General features: G+C 38.8%; 1 protein-coding gene across 1 annotated transcript in view; it reads left to right on the forward strand.

Annotated features, from left to right (window-relative positions):
* Window positions 1–22380, forward strand: part of HUWE1 (HECT, UBA and WWE domain containing E3 ubiquitin protein ligase 1) — a 1366532-nt gene that overhangs the window by 22444 nt on the left and 1321708 nt on the right. The window contains exon 2 of the mRNA XM_068226019.1: window positions 4211–4319. Within this exon, the coding sequence (XP_068082120.1) occupies window positions 4275–4319 (45 nt within the window). The 5' untranslated portion in view covers window positions 4211–4274. The remainder of the gene's footprint in view (window positions 1–4210; window positions 4320–22380) is intronic.

Consider the following 22380-nt stretch of genomic DNA (forward strand, 5'->3'; position numbering starts at 1 on the left):
ATGTCTTTGTTGGTGCGTGGGCTGGTCTCGTGTGTTCGTCGGCTGTAGAATTGGAGGCAGGCAAAGAAGAGCAGAGAAGTGTGGTTTTTCTGGTGGCTGAGGGGGCTGGAGTACGCGAAACTCATCCTCGCCTGACTGCTGTGTATGGCGAACACTGCATGTCCGTGACGAGTGTGCACGAGTGGCATAGGAGATTCCAAGAAGAATGCACATCACTACACGATGGGTGCCCAGAACAGGTCCATCGAGCTATTACTCCTGATGTGATAGGGCAGATTGATGGTCTTATCCGGGAAAACTTATGAATCACGTAGGAAGAAAGACATTCGTGGACATTGGATTCATTCGGATGAGGAAGTGCAAGAGTGGGTGCGGTTGTGGATCTGTCAGCGACCTACCTCTTTCTGCAGAACTGGAATTGATAGTCTTGTCTCTCAGTGGGATAAATGTATTAATGCTTTTAGTAATTACTTTTGAATAAAACCATTCCATGGTCACATTGCTGCACGTGTTGGGTTTTCATTTGATTGCCTCTTTATATAATATGTCAGTGAAACTTAAGCTGAAATTTGTTTAGCATTTTGGTAGTTATTGAATGTATGCAACACCCTCCTGTTTTCAGTAGGAACTTTTCAGCACATAATCCTGCCTTAAGGAAAGTGAATAAAAAACTTTCCTTCTTTTCCTCTCAACCTTGGATGTTAGAGCAAAACTACTTATGGTGTGAAAGTTAACTTCAGTCATCTTGCCGACCATACTTGAGACAAAGGATAACCGAACTTGCAAATACAAAATTTCATAGCAGTCCAAATTGCAGACTTCCCCTACTAATGGGTTAAGGCTCGTGTACAGATCGCCTTTTGTCATAGTCACTTCCCTACAGACTATCTGTAGGCATTCCAGTGACATGGTACTCTTTTGCGAAGAAATTCTCAATACAAATTTAACTTCTTGTGCACTGTTGATTTGATGTCACTGTTTCAACATGTTTCCTTATGATCCTGGTTTAGTATTCAGGAATAACACATGCGGCTTCGTAAGCAGCTTCTAATCACGTTTGTCCTGCTTTCGACTGTGCTAATGGATGACATGTTGGCAGTGTTACAAGTGTTTAAATGTATTCCACCTCCTGTTTGAAGTTCTAGAAATTAATTGCATAACTGTGCTGCTTGCAGAAACAAAAAAATACCTACTCGCCCATCAACGGCAATTAACAGACATCCTCAGTTAAGAAAGACTTGGTGTATTTCATTCTCATGCTGATAGGTTCACTGGCAACATGTCTTTGAAGCAATGGGTAAGGTTTAGCTCTCTTGAGGGCTAAACGCACATTAAGCACACTTGCTGGACAGGGAACGAACAAGTGAAAAAATAAAATAAAAAAATAGTAGCGTGAAACGCCATTGCTAATCCTGTACCACTGATCATAACAGGTCATTACTAGCACACTGCTTGTTTAATGCTGTTAAGGTCTGCAGTAGGCTGCACCTCCCCGTTCAGCTCCGTCCTAAACCAGGTACATTAAAGCTGAATTCATTCAGTTTGAGATGTTGAATATTCCAGGCAGAGTGGTAGAAATGACTGTGGGAACCATAATCGGACCGAATGTACACTTCCCTTCACTGTCCTACACATTTATTTTCATTGTGTTCTACCACTTTATTCTCACTCATCCTATTCATGCTGTGTGTTCAATTTTTTTAGCATGGTGTGTAACTTGCAGATGAATGGTGGCTGTTTCATACAGTAGAACCTCGATGATACGTTCCCGAAAACTACGTTTTCCCGTATTCTTCGTTCAAATTACGTGGTCCCGCGAGTATCCTAATTAAATCACGTAAAAATCCCGTATTATCCATTCCTCGAAGAAACGATTTCCCGGATCAGCCGTCCAGAAATTTCAGTCCCATCAACGCTAAATCCTCGATCACGCGTTTTTCAAGAAACTGTATCTCACGAAAGGACGGCTCCGGCATACTTACGGATCTTGGTGTTAACGTCTCGTCATTGCGGTGCCGGTAATTTGAGGAAGTACTGTACCGTACTGGAAAAGCGATCGGCGATGAACTTACATAAGGGACCATCTTAGCATCGCATTCCGGTGGTACTGTTTAGAGAATCCCTGGAAATCATAAAGCAGAGTGTGTCCACAACGACTGGAAGGAAAAAGAGTGCATCTCTTCGACAGCTCTACTTGAACACGAAACGGATTTCGTCAAATGTTCGTACTTGCAAAACGTCTAAGATTATGTTCAGGGTTAGATGTTTATTTTTTTACTCGTTTCGAGTGTATCGCCGAACAGGTTTTCGGCATTTCCCTCAGGGCACTGTATAGTCACTGGGCTTTCAGGCAGGAATCGAAAGTGCTCCTTTTTAAGTAACACAAATTTACAGTAGTATTTTAATATCGTACACGATTATGTTATCGAGACCAGAACAGATGTTGCACGTTACATACATAAAGCCATGGGAGGTTTTGAGATTGCCTATTACTGTTTTCGCCCTAACATAAGACTGGGAATTTCACGTTTTTGTGTTATGAAAACCGCAGTCGTTTTATTTGCGCACGTTACATTTAAAGCTTTGTATCATTTCGCACTCGTACCGACTTGTACAGCGAGCGCGCTTCCAGCTGAGCTCAAGGTCGCGAATAATAATAATTTCGGAAGTGTTAATGATATTTTTTCTCTTTCCAATATGATTATGATTAGTGACGGGCAGAATTGAATTTAATGCATTTGAGAACTTGAAGATCGATATTTATTTTCGAAACCATATTCCCGAGTTCAACATAACCTTGAAAAGCCGATGTAGGCCTAATTTACGCGGTACAAGATTTCCATAAACTGATTACGAACAGTATACTGGTGACCAAATTACAATGGAAGATAGATAAAGAGGATTTTGCCATCATGTTGGGCGCTTTTGTATCTAATGTGCTTTATTTTACTAGATGGAGAATTAGAAACTACTTGTGGTCGATTGTTGTTTGGCTTGTTACCGGTACCGTATCAGATTTTTTTAAGAGTTTGGCTGTGGCTAATCAAAGTCGCTGAATTTAAAGAAGTTTCCCCGGTAAAACTGAATGTAAAGTTTCGAGATTTTTAAGTCGCGTACCGGTAATTAATGTTTGAAGCCGGCACCGCGGTCTAACTTGCCTGCCTCTCACCCGGAGGGCCCGGGTCCGATTACCGGCCAGGTCAGGCATTTTTACCTCCATATGAAGGCTGATTCCAGGTTCACTCATTCTACGATTACCTTTAATTGAGGAGCTGTTGAATGGTGAGATGGCGGCCCCCAGCCTAGAGAGCCTGGAATAACGGCCGAGAGGATTCGTCACACTGACCAGGCGTCACCTCGTAATCTGCAGGCCTTCGGACCGAGGGCGGTCGCTTGGTAGGCGCAAGGCCCGTTGGGGCTGTCGTTTGGTTTGGTTTAGGGGTGTTGTATGATTATATAAGTATACATATTTCATTTTTGTGATGTTTAGCCAAATTGTTGATAGTTCATTCATTCCCGTTTTCCCGCGTTGTAAGTTTTTTTTTTTTTTTTTCCCGTGGTCCCTCCAAAAACGGTGGATCGAGGTTCCACTGTATAAGGTTTTCATGTATATTGATGTTTGCTACTGAGTGTGTAGATGAGAAGTTCTAAAAATTCCTCCTCTACTCCTCTTTGCTCATTCTTGACATTATTACATGTGTTTCCAGTTTTACAGTTCCTTTTAATTATAATTTGGCTCTGATATTGCATGGAACAGTTGGATGTGCTGTATTTCTATTCAGTCAAATAACATTTAAATTTGCTTAGTGTCTTAGGATCTTGCAAGATTTTCAGTTCCACATTTAAAACAGTTTTCATTTTACCCTCTTCAGTTTACATAATTTCACTCTAGAAATGGTAACGTACTTCTATTTTAAGTGTAATGCATTGTGTCTGTGTGGTTAATATTGATTTCCCAAAACTTAATGTGTGTAGCCACTTTCTTTCTATCTCTCTCCTCCTTTGGCAAGTACAAACAGTTTGTATGTCCCTGTTGTGTAATGAACATTTGTAGGATATTTTTAATAAAATAATTCCTGTGAATTATAATTTATACTGGATACATAATTACATATTCTTCTTCTTTGCTGTTTGAGGAAATGATGCCTTTGTATTAGTAGTCACATTGTACATCTGTATGTTCCAATATGATTTTCTTAATATGTTTCAGGTGATGTTTTGTAAAGGAAGCTATTATTGAAAAAGACTATGTATGAAGATTGTACCATCACAAGATGAAGATTGATAGGAGTAGATTAAAGAAGAGCACCTCAGAGGTGGTAAGTTGCTTATTTTCAATTGTACTGCACTGTTTCTTGCCATGGCATTTTGAATTCATTGATACTTGCAGTAGGTTCAACCAAAGTAAGTTAATTTTAATGTATATGTCCATTGAATAGTTATTTTATTGGCATTCAAACAATGATTTCTGTGTGATTTAGACAGAATACAGCATTTTACACAGAATATAGTATAAACATGTACATAATGCCGTTAAATATGCATCAAGCTCCTCCAGTGCACTTTCAAGGTTAGTTTCCACATCTCCAGTGGACGACTTCTGGGAGACAAGGGAAGGTCGTCAACGTAAATAAATTCCTTTTGATGCAGGGGATTGGTTTATCAGATGTATTGTACCAGAAAGATGCTCGTGCTTTGAGCTTGAAAATTGAATGCAGGGCGTGTAGGGTACATTAACCCATTCACATACCATTTAACTGAACTTATTTATGCCTTGGTGTACCATTTATTTTCATTACTTTATATGATATTATCACCGATACTGAAAAATCATGCTTTACAGCAACGTAATGAGAGGAAATATCCAAACTACTGTCAGATGTACTTTGTGAAGTCTTTATGAATATGGTAGATCATAAAAAAGTCATATTCGTGCATCGCCTCCTTGCACCGGTGGCATTCAAATGAAGATTCCTTCCTCAGACCCCGTGTCACACATACATTGAATCTCCGTGATGGGATAACCTTCTTCGTTGTTGGGGGTATTTTGGTCGGAAAGTGTCCCCAGTGCTTCTCTTGAAGTCTCAGTCTTGTATCTCCAGGGCTTGGGTGCCTTATTTTGGATAGTCAGGCAAGGTCACACTTGCCAACTGCTGTTCGGCCAAATTGATCCGGAAGGTGGTAAAGCCTACTTGCTTCTTTTCAGGGTTGAGGAGGGGATGAATGATGTTGGAATTCAGAAGAGTCATGTCTAGCATGTAGAAGTATATTTGTTGTATCCTTTTACATACTTCCTCATCAAGGGGAATGATGTGAGTCCCTGGTCATGGGAATCAACACCACCCTTTCCACAGTTGTAGTCAACAACAAGATTGGGTCTGAACGTCTTTTTTCCATCATACATTACCACTTCAAGGTAATCAGGCCTTCATTTCATCCACAGATACAGGAAACCAGTGTTCCTTTCCAGATGACATTACCCTATTTATATCCTCGGCAGCCGATACAAGATATTTACTTGCATAAGCATTTACCTCATTGGTTAGATGTTCCTGAAAAGTCTGCCGTTAGAAATTCGTTCACAACTTGTAGTTCGTTCGGGCATTGTCCTAGGTGCCTTTGGCAAACACTATTTCACCAGTTGCGATGCATGAATGATGCTCTGGAGTATTACTTACGCGCTCCCACTTCCATTCCCTATCGCGTAAAACATGATTAGAAGCCGCTGCTGCGGCATCAGTTGTAGGCCTAAAATTCAGTGACATATTTGACGGCAAAACAGCACTTTATTCATTCCTACCAGCGCTAAAATTTCTATCACATGAAGTACTTTCACTACTTTCCATATCCACTAAATTATTCGTCGCTTATTTCTATATCTATGTCATTCTCTTCTAAAAATTCCGATATAATCGCTTCGTCACTCAACATGGAGACAGCCATGCTTTTGCTTACGATGAGGTTGCTAAGATACTGGTTATTCTTTCCGCGGAATAACTGCACAGGCGTGTTTATCGAATACATCAATGGAATAAAACAGTGATTCCATCTGTCAAGAGGTTACCTTACTAATATCAAATCCTTTCACAAAGGAAACCGGCTTGGAGTGGATCCGGAAATAAACACTACGCGCGGACGGAGAGATCCGTCTTTGTACCAGAGTGCAGTCGAGAGCCAGGACGGAGAGATCCGTCAAAGTACGTCAAGTGGTTAAATTGGGTACAGAGAGTGAAAGATTTAAACTCCAAATTAAGTTCATGTTCTTTTTGTAACTGCTGATTTCTTCTTCTTCAGTTTTGGTCGACTATGGACCACGTTAATTCCAATTCAACTTCATCTGTTTCTGGGCTTTAATCCTAGTCCAGTACTCCTTCATCCTTTCACTCTGTAGTCTCTGCCTTTCTTCTGCCCATGACGCTTGGGTACGGGATCTTTTTCTTGAAACCACTTTGTGGCCTTGATCCTCAACTTGTAAGCATCCCTGTTGCTGATTTCCATTCCTTGTATTCCCATTTCTTCCAGGTCCTTCACCTCCTGGTATCAGGGCACCGTAGTTTTCCTGATTTCAAAAAATCTTATCTGATTGGTCAGTCTTCCCGGGTTCATTCAGTAGATATGTCCGAAGAATATGGCTCTCATTTTCCAGATGGTATCTGAGATATGTATCCTCTGTTCTTTGGGGTCCCAGTATCTTCTGCAGAATCTTTCTTTCCTCTAGTTCCAACTTCTTGACCAATCTTTTTTAAAATCAGGTTCAAACATTCAGCTGCACATAAAGCCACCGGGCAGATCACTGTCCGGTAATGTGTAAGTTATGCATTGATACGGATATTCTTGTTGTTGTAAGTGTTCTTAGTTGGTGTATATGCCAAGTTCATCTTGTTGCTTCTTGATAATAGTGTCTCTCTTTCTGACGCATTGTCTATCCACTCCCCTAGGTATTTGAATTACTCCACTTTCTCAATCCTTTCTTTCTCAACTGTCATCCATCTGGGTGCTGTTTTGATGTTGCTCATGTACGGTGTCTTCTCGTAGGAGATCTGTAGGCCTGCCTTACTTGCTTCTTCCTGGAGTGTGGCATTTTGGTACTGTGCCGTCTCTATTGACTCTGACAGATCTAAAATGTCGTCCACCAGTCCAGTTCCTTTGTTCTTGCATCCCATTCGCATACTGCCTATTCCTTACATTTTGCAGTGCCACACTCTAATCACTTTGTCAAGAAGACAATTGAATAGAAGGGGAGATAGTCCATCTCCCAGGCTGACCCCTGTTTGAATCCCTAAAGATTCTGATAGCATCCCTCTGAACTTGACTTTGGATGTTGTGCCAGTCACTGTCTAAGGAGTTCTCTCTTTTTCCTATTGAGACCCATTTCTTCTAGGAAATGAATTATTGTTTTTCTTTCTCTGGAATTGTAGGCTTTTTTGAAGTCCAGAAATGTGAGCACGAATTTCTTGTTTCTCTCTTTCTGGTATGCAGTGATCAGTTTTAGGTTCAGGATCTGTTTCGCACATGACCTGCCCTTTCTGAAACCTCCTTGATACTCGCCAGTTTGTGGCTCCAATGGTTTTTTTGCTCTATGTAGCGGTGTCTTAAAAAGATCTTACATGTCCCTGGTAGTAGCGATATTGTCCTGTAATTATTAACATCTGTCTTGTCTCCTTTGTGAAGTGGGTGTATTAATGTGGTTGTACATCCATCTGGCAGCTTCTCTTCCCAAATCTTGCTCAGGATTCTTGTCGGTTCAACGATCACTCTATCATTGGCATATTTCCAAAGGTCCACAATAATCCCGTCTTCTCCAGGTGCTTTATTACTCTTCAAGGTCTTGATGATGCTCCTGATTTCTTCCACAGTTGGAGGTTCCGAGTCCGGATTTGGTTCTTTGTGACTAGTCAAATTTCTTGGTTTGCTAGGATCTGACTGTTCTCCATATCATTGCGAATTACATTTCCTTCTTGGTTTCTGAAGTTCAGACTCCGTGGATCATATCTACTCAAGGGACACCTGAAGGTTTTGTATAACTCCCAGGTGTTATTTTTCTGAGAGTCCTGTTTGATCTGGATCAAGTGTTCTTTCTCATATTCTCTCCTGAGATTCCTGGTGATCTTAGCAGTTCTGTTCCTTGTTTCCCAGAACTACATCTGGTTTTCCGGTGTTTTCCGTGAACACCAGTTCACCCATGCCTTCCGGTGTACTTTACTTGCCTCATTACCTTCAGATGACCACCTGGCATGTTTCCTCCTTTGCTCTACAGTGACTCTGTATGTACAGTGTGGCCAAGGAGTGCTTCATTCTGATTGGCTCCGCTATGTTTTAGCCAGCTATGTCAGCTGATTTAAATGTATGTATTCGGCACAGGGTAAGATCACGCTTTATGCAATTTCAGCGAAGCATGGGCTATCTGTTTTAACCTTGATACGACCGGAAATATGTTTTTATTAAACACAAATTATTATTTAGTGTTATTAGTTTCAAAATGTGCATTAATTTACATATTTCTGAGGTTTGAGTTTTGTAGGAAATTACACCATGCTGTTATGCTTATGGATGCAGAAACAATCTGGAAAGGGTTTTAAAATGAAATAGGACAATTGGTTGTTTTCAGCCCTGAAAGTAGCACATCAGAAGACGCTCCCAGCAACGAGTCAAGGTATCTCGTGCATTATAATGGTAAAAAATAACAACACGGGTTAGTAATTTCATGGAGACCAAGGCAGTAGATGTCAGATTTCTCCATTAATATTCGCCATATCGAAAACCTGTACATAATGAAATTTGTTTAGAATATAATTTTTGATCTTTTATGTTTCGTGCGATTTTACCGTGTAAGGAAGAACAAACATTTTCATAATTATGTAATTTTTCACAAATTTCCAGCTATCCCCGAAAATATGTTTTATCTAAAACCGGCATAACAAAAGTTACAGGAAGGTTCACTTCCGATCATTTATGTCTCATTCATTTTCACCATGAGATATCATGATTGATATATTCTCGAATTCAAATTTTATGGCTATTCATCTCTTAAAGGCCGTGGTTATAAGTGCCGCCTTGCATCAAGTTGAGTTTTCCCATACGTTATAATGATAACAATAATGGTCCGACTCTGTTGCTGAATGGTCAGCGTACTGCCCTTCGGTTCAGAGTGTCCCGGGTTCGATTCCCGACCAGGTGGGGTATTTTTAATAGCTTGGGCTTGGGGACTGGGTGTTTGTGTTTGTCCCAAAACTTCCCTCTTCATATTCAGACAACATACCACCCTACAAATCACCACAGAAACAAGCAATAGTGAGTACCCCCCTCCATGTAGGATTGGCATCAGGAAGGGCATCCTACCATTAAACAGGACCAAATCCACATGTGTGACGCAGTTCTCACACACAACTGCACAGCTATGGAAAGAACGGTAGAAAAAGAGGAAGGTAATGATAACAATAATGACAATATATTAGTGAAACCAATAGTAGGCCTAGCAAATAAAATGTTTAAAATACAGCGCATATCTACCAGTACTAACCAAACCGGGGCACAGAATTAGTTGCACATCACGGAGATCGAACTGTGGGTGGTCAGTAAATTAGTCCTGAATACAAGTACTCCGGGACCAGGATTAACTGCTTTTTTTCTTTTTTTCACCGAGCGACTACGAGTAGAATGGTATGGTATATTATGTTAGCTTATAACAATGATAATATAAATATTGAGCTAGGTAATACAATTTTGTCTACCCATCGGTTAACTAAACATATTATTTTCTATCTTCTGCGTGTGTTAAGATTATATACATTCTGGCAAGTCATTTATTAAAAAGTACATTTACCAAGCTCGATAGCTGCAGTCGCTTAATTGCGGTCAGTATCCAGTATTCGGGAAATAGTGGGTTCGAACTCCAATGTCGGCAGCCCTGAAGATGGCTTTCCCTTTTTTCCCCATTTTCACACCAAGCAAATGCTGGGACTGTACATAATTTAGGCCACGGCCGCTTCCTTCCCACTCCTAGCTCCTTCCTGTCCCATCGTCACCATAAGACCTGTCTGTGTCGGTGCGGCGTAAAGCAACTTGCTTGAAAAAGTACATTTCTGTGTATAGTTTGATGATACTGCATTGTATATTTTGATATGTAAAAACCATGTAACCTAGAATATGGTAGGCCTAATGCATACTTGCCAACTTTCCCGATTTAGGCGGGAGACTCCATATTTTCAACAGTTTATCCCGCCTCCTGATTATTCTGTTATTTCTCCCGATTTTAGCTTATTTTTTGGTGAACTTCAAACATTTGTTTTCAAATTCCGCCATTTCAGCTTTTTACGCCAGTGGCCAGAAGTCCTTCGCTCATTGGCCGCTTACAAACGAAATATCAACGTTTATAAATGCGAGAAATGTGCGTGAATGTGCGATGTTTATTGAAACCTGTATATCGCGACACGTATATCGATTGTCAATCTCCCGTTCTCGCGTGCTGTGTTCGTGTTCGTTAACATCAGTATAGTCGATTCTGGAGACTAATCGCTCGATGTGGAGTCTTTTTTTAGTAATAATATAGTTACAGAATTTCAATGATAACGACTATTCTGGAGATTTTAGGAGCCATTTGAGACAATTCTAACTAATTTTAATTTATCTCAATTTAAATAAAATAAGAGTTTTGTCTGTACATTGCTCAGAATTTAAAAATGATATTTCTGTACCGGTCGTGACCACAGTAACAAGGGAAGTTGCAAGCTTCAATTTTCCGTAATTTCTGTTTGCATGTACGTGAATCACCAGAAAACAGCTGAAGAGAATTTAATAAAAATGGTATATAAAGTCGGGGAATAAGTCTCTACAATCTAGACCATAAATAGTTTTGTTCACACGGAGTACAATGGTAGTTTAGGGGAAGGCCTAAAATTTAATTCTCAAATATTTGTTGTTATTGGCTCTATCGATAAATACTACATAACTAATGTTATGTATTATTAAATTTACTATCATTTGTCTTATACATTTTTACCGTACTGGCTATAAGAGATATTCATTAATTTGGATTTTTGTTGCTAAGTCCATATCAGCGCCGAAATGCGAGAAAATGGGTGAACAGAATTTAATGAAAATATGTATGTAAAGTTGGGGAATAAGGAACTACAGTCTACGCTACAAATAATTGTGAAGATGATTGATTATAAGAATGAGAAAAAGTCTCGAAGGAACGATAACAATAAACAAGAGGGAGTCATGACAGAAAGGAGGACTCGCTTTACATTAGATGCTCTAATATCGCAGGGTCGGAAGAAAACTAAATGTGAAGGCCTGCAATATAGAAAACTCATAAAATTGATCAACATAACATTACATTGACCATTGTTCATTGTGATGTGCTTTGTGTATTCTGCTGCCATTTATCTCCGATAGATGGGATTACGGCTGTGTATTGAGTATAACAGCCTGGCTGAATATTTTCGGGAGGTAGCTGGGGAGTTAAAATCTCTCATCTTTAGCATGCCATTCCTCTGGTTCATAAATTTTCTGATACTACTGGTGCATAGCACACTGGATCCTCATAGTATTCCATCTATTCGATCCCCGCTCTGAGGCAGTGATTGGAATGAGCAGTGTGCACACTTGAATGGAATAATGACAGAGGAGTGTTCGCGGCTGTCTGCAGCCCGGTCATTCTAGCTCTGGAGCTTTGAACTGTTAGATCGACACCATAGTACTTCATTATAAGTTAAAAACTTCATTTTCCCATATTGAACTGAGATTCACAATTAAAATATCAAGGAAGGTTCAACCTTTTCAATACAACATAATATTTATTAAATAGTTAGAACTGGTTTCGAGGCTCATTGCGTCATCATCAGCTACAAAAATCACAATGTCATAAAAATTGCATTAATAACTCTTGCATGGCTGAATACAAATGGTAGACTGCTTTTTCTTAAAAGCTAGAAGAACTTGAGTAAAATATGATGATGTGATGTGACACATAAAAGCATAGTAGTTTGATGGGTAAGTATTGTGCATAAAATTGAACTGGTGCTTTGAACATAAAAGTCTGAATATGATGATAAAACGATGTGGTAAAAACAAAGTAGTAAAATAGTCCACTCTTCTGATGTTCAATTCAGGCACAAAAGTCCAGGTCCGATGTTATATAGCAATACCAACAAAAAGATTTTGTCGAGGCCGGGACACCTGATGTTGGGCGATTGAATAAGGTTGATCTTCGAATTAGTCTCAGCTCAACAGGGTGGTGAGTCTTAAAAGAAAGGAAAGAAAAACTAAGTTAGTGAAATGGAAGTCTAAATGGAGTCGCGGCCAAGGATGATAGGATATGAGACTCACCTTGTTTAGTGTGCTGAGTGTGTGTAAGAAGAGTTGTGGACAAGTGAGATGGGTGTGACTGAGTAGCGAAGTTAGAGTGAGAGGGGTGGAAGGGGGGGGAGGGGAAGTGGAGAGGAAAGGGGGTAGGGAGGCGGGTCAGGAGGGCGGAGTGGCAGTGGTGTGGGCCGTAAAAGAGTACTGTGGAGAGCGTGAAAGATCGATTTTCCTCCTGTGGTTTTTATACCTCCAAAGACTTCTATTAGGAAGTCGAAAAGAATGTTGGATTTTTCTGAGATTTCGTTAAGCTTTAAGTTAGGGTTAAAAAATTGGTCTAGGTGAATAAAACAGTTCTCCGTAACGTCGAGTAAAGGGCCTTTATTTATGTTTTTGAGAATTTCTAGGTCTTGTTCTATGGTAGTAAAATTATGCTTTAAGTCATGTATATGTTGGCCTATTGCGGAAAATCTATTATATCTGATGGCATTAACGTGTTCTAAGTATCTAACTTTGAAGCTGCGCCCGGTCTGTCCGATGTATGAGGAAAAACAGTTTTTGCATTGAAAACGGTAAACGCCTGACATTGCGTAAATGTCAGACCTGTTAACTGATTTGGAATTGTGAACTATATCTATGTTTCTATTGCTGGTTCTGTAAGAAATTTTAATATTATGCTTCTTGAAAATTTTTGTTACACTGTGTATGTTTTCGTTAAAGGTGAAGGTGGCGAATAGGGCAGGGTTATGTCTTTCTTTGGTTAATGTTGTCTTTAGTCTATGTTTACATTTGTTAATGATGCGTTCTATGAATGAGATGTTATAACCGTTGAATTTAGCAATGGCACGAATGGTGTTCAATTCCTTCTTTAGGTTTTCCTTGGATAACAGTATTTTTAGTGCACGGTCTACCATACTATAGTAAGTGGCGCATTTATGTGCGTGTGGATGTATAGAGTCGTTTCTGATAGTAGTCGCTGTTTGGGTTGGTTTTCTGTAGATATTGTATTCTAAAGAAGAAGGATGTCGTTTAATTGTAAGGTCTAAAAAATTGATCGAGTAATTGGACTCTGATTCTAATGTGAATTTTATATTAGAATCAATCTTGTTTAAGTTATTAAGAGTGGTAGCTGCATTAACCGTTCTGTCATCTAGAATAACCAGAGTATCATCAACATATCTAGACCAGAAGTGTATATTTGAAAAAGTGTTATTGGTATCTATGCAAATTTCAGTCAAAATTCCTGAGGCCGGCGACCCCATAGCCAATCCATCTTGTCGGTAAATGCATTTGTCAAATGCGAAATAGTTGTTATGTATTACGAGTTTTAGGACCTGCATAAAGTCTTGGATCTCCAGTTTACTTAGCCCACTATATGTTTTTTAGGTTTTTTTTGTATTATGGGAAGGAGTTTTTTGGTGTTGATACTGGGATACATATTATTAATATCGAATGAGTGAAGGGTGTGAAATGGTAGTATTTCAAATTTATTCAGTTTTTCGATTAGTTCGATGGTGTTTTTTACGGATTTTTTCGACTGAAATTTATAGTTTTTACTAAGAAATTTTTGTATGAATTGGGCCAATTTATATAATGGGCTAGGTCTATAGTTGATGATGGGGCGTATGGGGATGCCGGTCTTATGGATTTTGGGGAGAGCTTTAGCGGTAGGCAGGCCGGGATTCATATTAATTAATCTCGTTTTTTCTTGTTCTGTAAAAAGGAATGATGTATTTTTTAAAGTTTGTTTTAGAAGATGTTGGATTTGCTGTGTCGGATCTTTTTTGACTAAAGAGAAAGAACCAGTATTGAAAAACTTTTTGTTTTTTCGATATAATCATTTTTATCCATGATGACCGTTGTATTGCCCTTATCAGCTTTTGTGATGATAAGGTTATGAACTTTAATTTTTTCTGCGAGTTTTGTAATGTGTTCTCGTTCTGCGAAGGTTTTTTTATGTGAACTAATATTCGTGGGAGTTGTTCTGTTTTTTAGGTTATTGATTTTTTTTAAAGGTCGTTTGACATCGAATCTAACCTCATCTTGTGCGTCTGAAGGTATTTTATTTATGGCTGTTTCGGATTCTATGACTAGTGTGGTAGCGATGTTAACTTTATTTGGATTAGGCCAATTGTGTTTTGGTCTTTTTTCGAGGATCTCTTTTTCCTTGTCTGAAAGTGTTATTTCTGTTAAGTTAGCTACTGGGGGATGGAAATGTTCTATTAAAGACTCTAGGTTACGGGTACTCGATTAGTTAGGAAATGTTGTAGTTGGACTATTAAGCCTTGCATTATTTTTAAGGTTGTTAAGTTTCTTCTCATGTGTTGCTCGTTTTTGTTCAAGTATATAGAACAATTTGTCCGCAATTTTATTTTGGAATATATTCCATTGAGCTTTAGAAAGTAAATATGCTGTCTCAAGGTGCGTCTCATATAATTTGTTATTAAAAAAAAAATTCTTGTATAAAAATCTTACTTCATTCTTAAGCCAGATTTTATTTACCTTGGCTTGGGTTTTCGAGTGTTGAGGAGATTTTCGTTGTATTTTTTCGAGTTATTTTTAAGAAAGTTCGGAGTTAAATTGTATAATAGACATTGTTTTAAGAAACGAATGTACTTGCCCAGTTTTGCGATCTTTATTCTTAGGCCCATGAAACAGAACAACTCCCACAAATATTAGTTCACGTAAAAAAACCTTCGCAGAACGAGAACACATTACAAAACTCGCGGAAAAAATTAAAGTTCATAACCTTATCATCACAAAAGCTGATAAGGGCAATACAACGGTCATCATGGATAAAAATGATTATATCGAAAAAACAAAAAGTTTTTTCAATACTGGTTCTTTCTCTTTAGTCAAAAAAGATCCGACACAGCAAATCCAACGTCTTATAAAACAAACTTTAAAAAATACATCATTCCTTTTTACAGAACAAGAAAAGCTCTCCCCAAAATCCATAAGACCGGCGTCCCCATACGCCCCATCATCAACTATAGACCTAGCCCATTATATAAATTGGCCCAATTCATACAAAAATTTCTTAGTAAAAACTATAAATTTCAGTCGAAAAAATCCGTAAAAAACACCATCGAACTAATCGAAAAATTGAATAAATTTGAAATACTACCATTTCACACCCTTCACTCATTCGATATTAATAATATGTATCCCAGTATCAACACCAAAAAACTCCTTCCCATAATACAAAAAAACCTAAAAACATATAGTGGGCTAAGTAAACTGGAGATCCAAGACTTTATGCAGGTCCTAAAACTCGTAATACATAACAACTATTTCGCATTTGACAAATGCATTTACCGACAAGATGGACTGGCTATGGGGTCGCCGGCCTCAGGAATTTTGGCTGAAATTTACATAGATACCAATAACACTTTTTCAAATATACACTTCTGGTCTAGATATGTTGATGATACTCTGGTTATTCTAGATGACAGAACGGTTAATGCAGCTACCACTCTTAATAACTTAAACAAGATTGATTCTAATATAAAATTCACATTAGAATCAGAGTCCAATTACTCGATCAGTTTTTTAGACCTTACAATTAAACGACATCCTTCTTCTTTAGAATACAATATCTACAGAAAACCAACCCAGACAGCGACTACTATCAGAAACGACTCTATACATCCACACGCACATAAATGCGCCACTTACTATAGTATGGTAGACCGTGCACTAAAAATACAGTTATCCAAGGAAAACCTAAAGAAGGAATTGAACACCATTCGTGCCATTGCTAAATTCAACGGTTATAACATCTCATTCATAGAACGCATCATTAACAAATGTAAACATAGACTAAAGACAACATTAACCAAAGAAAGACATAACCCTGCCCTATTCGCCACCTTCACCTTTAACGAAAACATACACAGTGTAACAAAAATTTTCAAGAAGCATAATATTAAAATTTCTTACAGAACCAGCAATAGAAACATAGATATAGTTCACAATTCCAAATCAGTTAACAGGTCTGACATTTACGCAATGTCAGGTGTTTACCGTTTTCAATGCAAAAACTGTTTTTCCTCATACATCGGACAGACCAGGCGCAGCTTCAAAGTTAGATACTTAGAACACGTTAATGCCATCAGATATAATAGATTTTCCGCAATAGGCCAACATATACATGACTTAAAGCATAATTTTACTACCATAGAACAAGACCTAGAAATTCTCAAAAACATAAATAAAGGCCCTTTACTCGACGTTACGGAGAACTGTTTTATTCACCTAGACCAATTTTTTAACCCTAACTTAAAGCTTAACGAAATCTCAGAAAAATCCAACATTCTTTTCGACTTCCTAATAGAAGTCTTTGGAGGTATAAAAACCACAGGAGGAAAATCGATCTTTCACGCTCTCCACAGTACTCTTTTACGGCCCACACCACTGCCACTCCGCCCTCCTGACCTGCCTCCCTACCCCCTTTCCTCTCCACTTCCCCTCCCCCCCCTCCTTCCACCCCTCTCACTCTAACTTCGCTACTCAGTCACACCCATCTCACTTGTCCACAACTCTTCTTACACACACTCAGCACGCTAAACAAGGTGAGTCTCATATCCTATCATCCTTGGCCGCGACTCCATTTAGACTTCCATTTCACTAACTTAGTTTTTCTTTCCTTTCTTTTAAGACTCACCACCCTGTTGAGCTGAGACTAATTCGAAGATCAACCTTATTCAATCGCCCAACATCAGGTGTCCCGGCCTCGACAAAATCTTTTTGTTGGTATTGCTATATAACATCGGACCTGGACTTTTGTGCCTGAATTGAACATCAGAAGAGTGGACTATTTTACTACTTTGTTTTTACCACATCGTTTTATCATCATATTCAGACTTTTATGTTCAAAGCACCAGTTCAATTTTATGCACAATACTTACCCATCAAACTACTATGCTTTTATGTGTCACATCACATCATCATATTTTACTCAAGTTCTTCTAGCTTTTAAGAAAAAGCAGTCTACCATTTGTATTCAGCCATGCAAGAGTTATTAATGCAATTTTTATGACATTGTGATTTTTGTAGCTGATGATGACGCAATGAGCCTCGAAACCGGTTCTAACTATTTAATAAATATTATGTTGTGAACATCTTATGCAACACGTTTTGTATTGAAAAGGTTGAACCTTCCTTGATATTTTAATTGTGAACCATAGTACTTTTCATTAAAAGTGAGAAAATGTGCTTTTTTTCATTTTATCGAATATTTCATATGGCAGCGTTGCTTTTAATAGTAACATTCATACTTATGTCATTGTAATGACCTATGTTGACTTCAGTTGGAAAAATTATAAGGACAGTCTTTCTGAGTATTCCGTAGTGAAGCACGGGTACATCAGCTAGTTATTTGATACAAATTGCATTGCGCTTTGCATAATCGTGCGGGCACTTGATGCAATATATTAATCTATGCATTTGGTTATCAGAGACCGATCATCTCGCTCACATACTTCCTGTGAGGGAATGTTTATTTGCCTTGTAGCCTCATATAGCAACAGTCGGGCTTTGAGACCATAAGTGTTTTAAATATATCATAGTACTGTATTGTGCAATTCGTGCAGAATAAGCAGTTTTGACCTATTGTACCTCTTGATTTCTCCTGATTTTCACATCAGAATCTCCTAATTTTTGTTTTGTAAAGTTTGCGGGTATGGTAATGTTAATTTTTTAAATTTAAATGTAAGCTAACTTTACAGTCATCACATACATCATTCAAGACAATGACTATACTATTTTATGCTACATGTATTATAATATAAATGTTATTATAGCCCTAGCTACCTACACAGAATTTCTAACTTCTTCAATAATTGTGACTTGTAGGCCTATACCACGCATAAAGCTAAATTTTGATGTCTTGCATCAGGTAGTCAGACTCTGAATATAACAAGTAATACTGATATTCCTATATACACACAGCATTAGTAAAATAAGTACTTAAAACTTTGAACCAGTCTATTCTTTATTGAAACAATAATATCACTCTCCTTCATCTATCAGCCGATTGAATACTTGGCTGAAACATGACGGCTGGAGTGGACTTGGCTACACTGTACATAGTCACTGTACCTCTCTCTAGAGGAACAGTGTTTTTTGCACAGTCAATCACAGCCTGTTTTAATTGTTCCCATCCCAGATACTGCCTTTTCTTGAATTTTATTGTGAAATCTATGTGTGTTCTCAGTTTTTTAGTGTCAAACTTAGTAGTCGTTTGAACAGTGTTCCTGCTGTTTTGGGATCTTGGTATGATCTTAACTTTGATCGTGGAGAGAAAATTATCTGAGTGTAAGTTTGCACCCCTCAGGACTTTTATATTTTGGATCTCCTTTTCTGCATGTTTAGAGATTGCTACATGATTAGTCTGGAACTCTCTCAGGCTGGGGTTGGGAGCTGTCCACGTTTTCTGTTTTCTTGAGACGTGTCTGCAGGCTCTCAATTTCATGACCAGATTCTATCAGTAGCTCTCCATTTAGATTCATCCTTTTTCCAGTTGTGCATTAAAATGCCCAAGGAGTATGATCACATTGTTAGTTGGTACTGCAAGTATTGTTTCCTGCAAATATTCCCTGAGGTCCTTCATTTTTTCTGGGTCTGTTTTGTTGCTCTCATTCATGGGTGCATGTGTATTGTCTAACGTGTAGAGCTTATTTGCTCCTTTGATAGAAAGGGTGGAAAATCTGCCATTTTGGGAAGTGAAATAAATTGCTCCTAGGATTAGTTTATTTACTATGAAACCCGTTCCCAGGTGAGGTATGTTTTTCATCACTCTTCTTCCTTTATGACAGCATAGGATCACTTTAGTTAGTCCATCCTTCAGGTCTCTTTGAAGGGATTGTTCGGGCTTTGTGGTCCCCCCAGTACTTCTTCAGACACTCCGAACTTCGTGCCCTTTCCTAGATTGACTACGAGTAGAATGGTACAGTATATTATGTTAGCTTATCACTCTGTCATCACTCTATTGTCTCGTTTTCCCTTCAAAATCATATAGATACACTGCGCTGATGGGAGAAATGCACCTCTGCGCTGCGAGTGACGAACATTGCAAGTTAATGCATTTCATTGCGCACATATCTGCTTAAATTAAATAATAAATAAGGTAGTTCAGCCTTGGGATTTCAGAGTGTTTTATGCAACAATTTGCCACACTTGCAGAAAGTGGTCATGTAAGAAATTTTGCAAGTAAAACAGTTCGCAGGAAATAGCAACAGAGCAATAACTGAAAATCTGATCAGAAAGAAACATTGGTTCCGTAGATATCCTACCATATCACTATAGAGGCAACATAGCAATTTATTAGTATTAGTAGTGGTGATAATGAGATTAGTGTTCATATACACATTCAACAATGCTGTTTTCAGATATATATCCTTAGTCTATTTCTAATACAATATCATGTTAGCATATGTTAATGCTGCTAGGGAGGCGATTCATTTTAAATTAAAATTTTTAACATAACCATGTTTTCTAAGGAAGGCTGTGGTAGCAGTCATCATTTCTTGAGGACGAATAGTTGTTTCCATGAAATGTAACCATATTTCAGCTATTTATACATTTTGCTCAGAACATGTCACCTCGCATACTGATCGATTGTGTGAATGGTCTCGACCTCGCATCTGAAATGTAGGGAAAGAGTACTACAACAGGGGGAAGAGAATAGAAGAACTTTATCTGATAAAAAGGCTCAGGCTTGATGATGGACTTATTGAAATTCCTTGATATTGAAACCGCATGTATATTATAAAAGATTGTGCATGAGAAGAAAAGTTCAGAATCACTTAGTTGCCAATAAGTGATTATTTATATTGTGTGTCTGTATTTATTATATGATAAAGTCCACCCCTGTAATATAACAGTTGGCGCTACTAGCTGCCTTCCTTGGGGGGCCCGGGCTTCAATCCTGATACTGCCAAAAACTGGGGTGCGGTTAAAACTGTGCATGCAGTTCATTTCCATTAGGAGTGTGCTTGAAAAGAAATACACCACCTCGGGACAAGGACATGAATTTACGGATGTGAAATACGGTATATCCGTGAGCTATTGATATTGTGTAATGGAGGCGTGTTTGTTTAATTATATTTGTCTACTGCCTTTCCAAATCCATTTTGTTAGGTTGTAACAGAATACTATAAAATTTCACACTTCGGTCTGTAGTACAGTACGGTATTATTTCCCTGGCTATAATTAAGACTATGGCAGTACTGCAGCTTACTTTGCAAATATGACATTGCTATAATAATTTGTTTCTAATTGTTAACCTATTTGCAAGTTCTGCCCGAATGTTATGACATTAAAAAATTATCATCTGAAGACAGCATTGTAAAATGATTCTTCTACTTATTCTCCTTTATTTATTGGGTTCTGCTTTCGAGTTATACCCAGCCATTAGTTGTTTTATTGAGTAAAGCCAAAACTATGAAGGATGGTTCATTAATTGTAGGGGGGGGGGGGAATAAGAAATTAGCTGAAAAAAAAAAAAATACATAGGTATCATATACTGTGTCAAAAACAAAACAAAACTTGGGATAGAGAATGTACAGGGACACAAGGTTCTACTCTTCACGCAAGTGTGGTCTATCACGGCGGCTATATACATCACAAACATGACCGGATCAACACACAGGGAATGTGGTCTTAGGTTCTAATAATGGGTTTGGACAAAAACATAGAAAGGGATTCAGTGATAAATGGCCATTGTAAAACGATAAAATGTATGTAAACATCACACATATTCCAGCTTCTTATGATCAGCTGTTGATGAAGGTGCCCCTAAGTTGTTCTCGTAATTTTCACCTGCATCAGCACATTGCTGTACGCATGGAGCTTATACCGTTCTGATTAAAGAGCTGACTCGTCTGTGAACCTAGTCTCCTGTAATGCTGTTATCATGAAATTTTTTTGGACAATGTATCAGATGTTTCAATTTTCCAACTTTGTGGAGTGAATTGACATTGAATGTTGCAAAGTGAGCTACTCCCTTGCTCTTTAATCTCTTTGCTGGTGCGAGCTCTCCAGGAGAACGCTGACGTTCTTGACAATGCTGGATTACTTAAAAATTGGGGTAGTGCCAATACTCGATATTTCTATCTTGCTTAGTCAAATGATTCGGCTTGGGGCCAATGCCTAGACATCAGTGAGATGCATCTGAGGTTGTTAGCCTTAGAGGAGTTAAGTTCACAGCCGTCCCTAACCTGGAGATCAAACGCTGCCACTGAGCCACTCGCTATGGGTTAAGACACTCAGGGTGAGTTTCATATCTTCCCCTGACATGGTTCAGATAACATTTACTCCATTAATCCTGAGCACTGGAATGCCTCCTCCACCAATTAACGCCGTACCAAAGTCCATCTTCCTCACCGTAGTTGCTCTTCAGGTCTTCACCGTAACCCTGGCAAGGGACCCTTACCAGATGTTACACACTGGTTCAGTGTGTTCCTGGACTTGCATAGGCAGGGGTGCCACTCCCTGTGTGGGGCTGTCTCCGAAACGAGTCCCTAACTGCTACATGTAAACTGTTGATTTATTAAACAAAAGCAAGTTTATATCAACTCAATACAGTTGGATTTTGTTATGCACAAAATCCTCTTGCACTTTTGTTGGCCCGCATCCCATCTGGGTCAGAAAACAGCTTACGCGCCAGAGAACCACGTACCATTCCCTCAATGGGCATTCTAGAAAGTCTGGAAGTTCCGGAGGTTCTGTAAGGCCGTGGAGTTCTAATCACAGGTTTCGCTTACTTGGGATAGTGGGATAAGCACACGTGTAAGTACCTCAGACTTGTGTGACGACTGAGTAATGAAGCTCAATGTAAAACTGACGTTCATTGGACCCATGAAAGCCTTAAAGGAATGATGATGTATGTGTAGAATGTCAATCAAATCAGACATGAGACATCCCTTGAAATGAACTTCACTTGCCTCTGAACCCAAAGGGCAGTACTGCCGTCTATTTACGGCAGTGTTAAGCTTGGCCCACAGGAGTACTGCCGTCTATTTATGTTCTCGAGGTTTGCGCCTGAACAGTACCGCCGCCTATTCACGTTTCATG

Source organism: Anabrus simplex, chromosome 2 (assembly GCF_040414725.1).
Source record: "Anabrus simplex isolate iqAnaSimp1 chromosome 2, ASM4041472v1, whole genome shotgun sequence".
NCBI classification, from domain to species: Eukaryota; Metazoa; Arthropoda; class Insecta; order Orthoptera; family Tettigoniidae; genus Anabrus; species Anabrus simplex.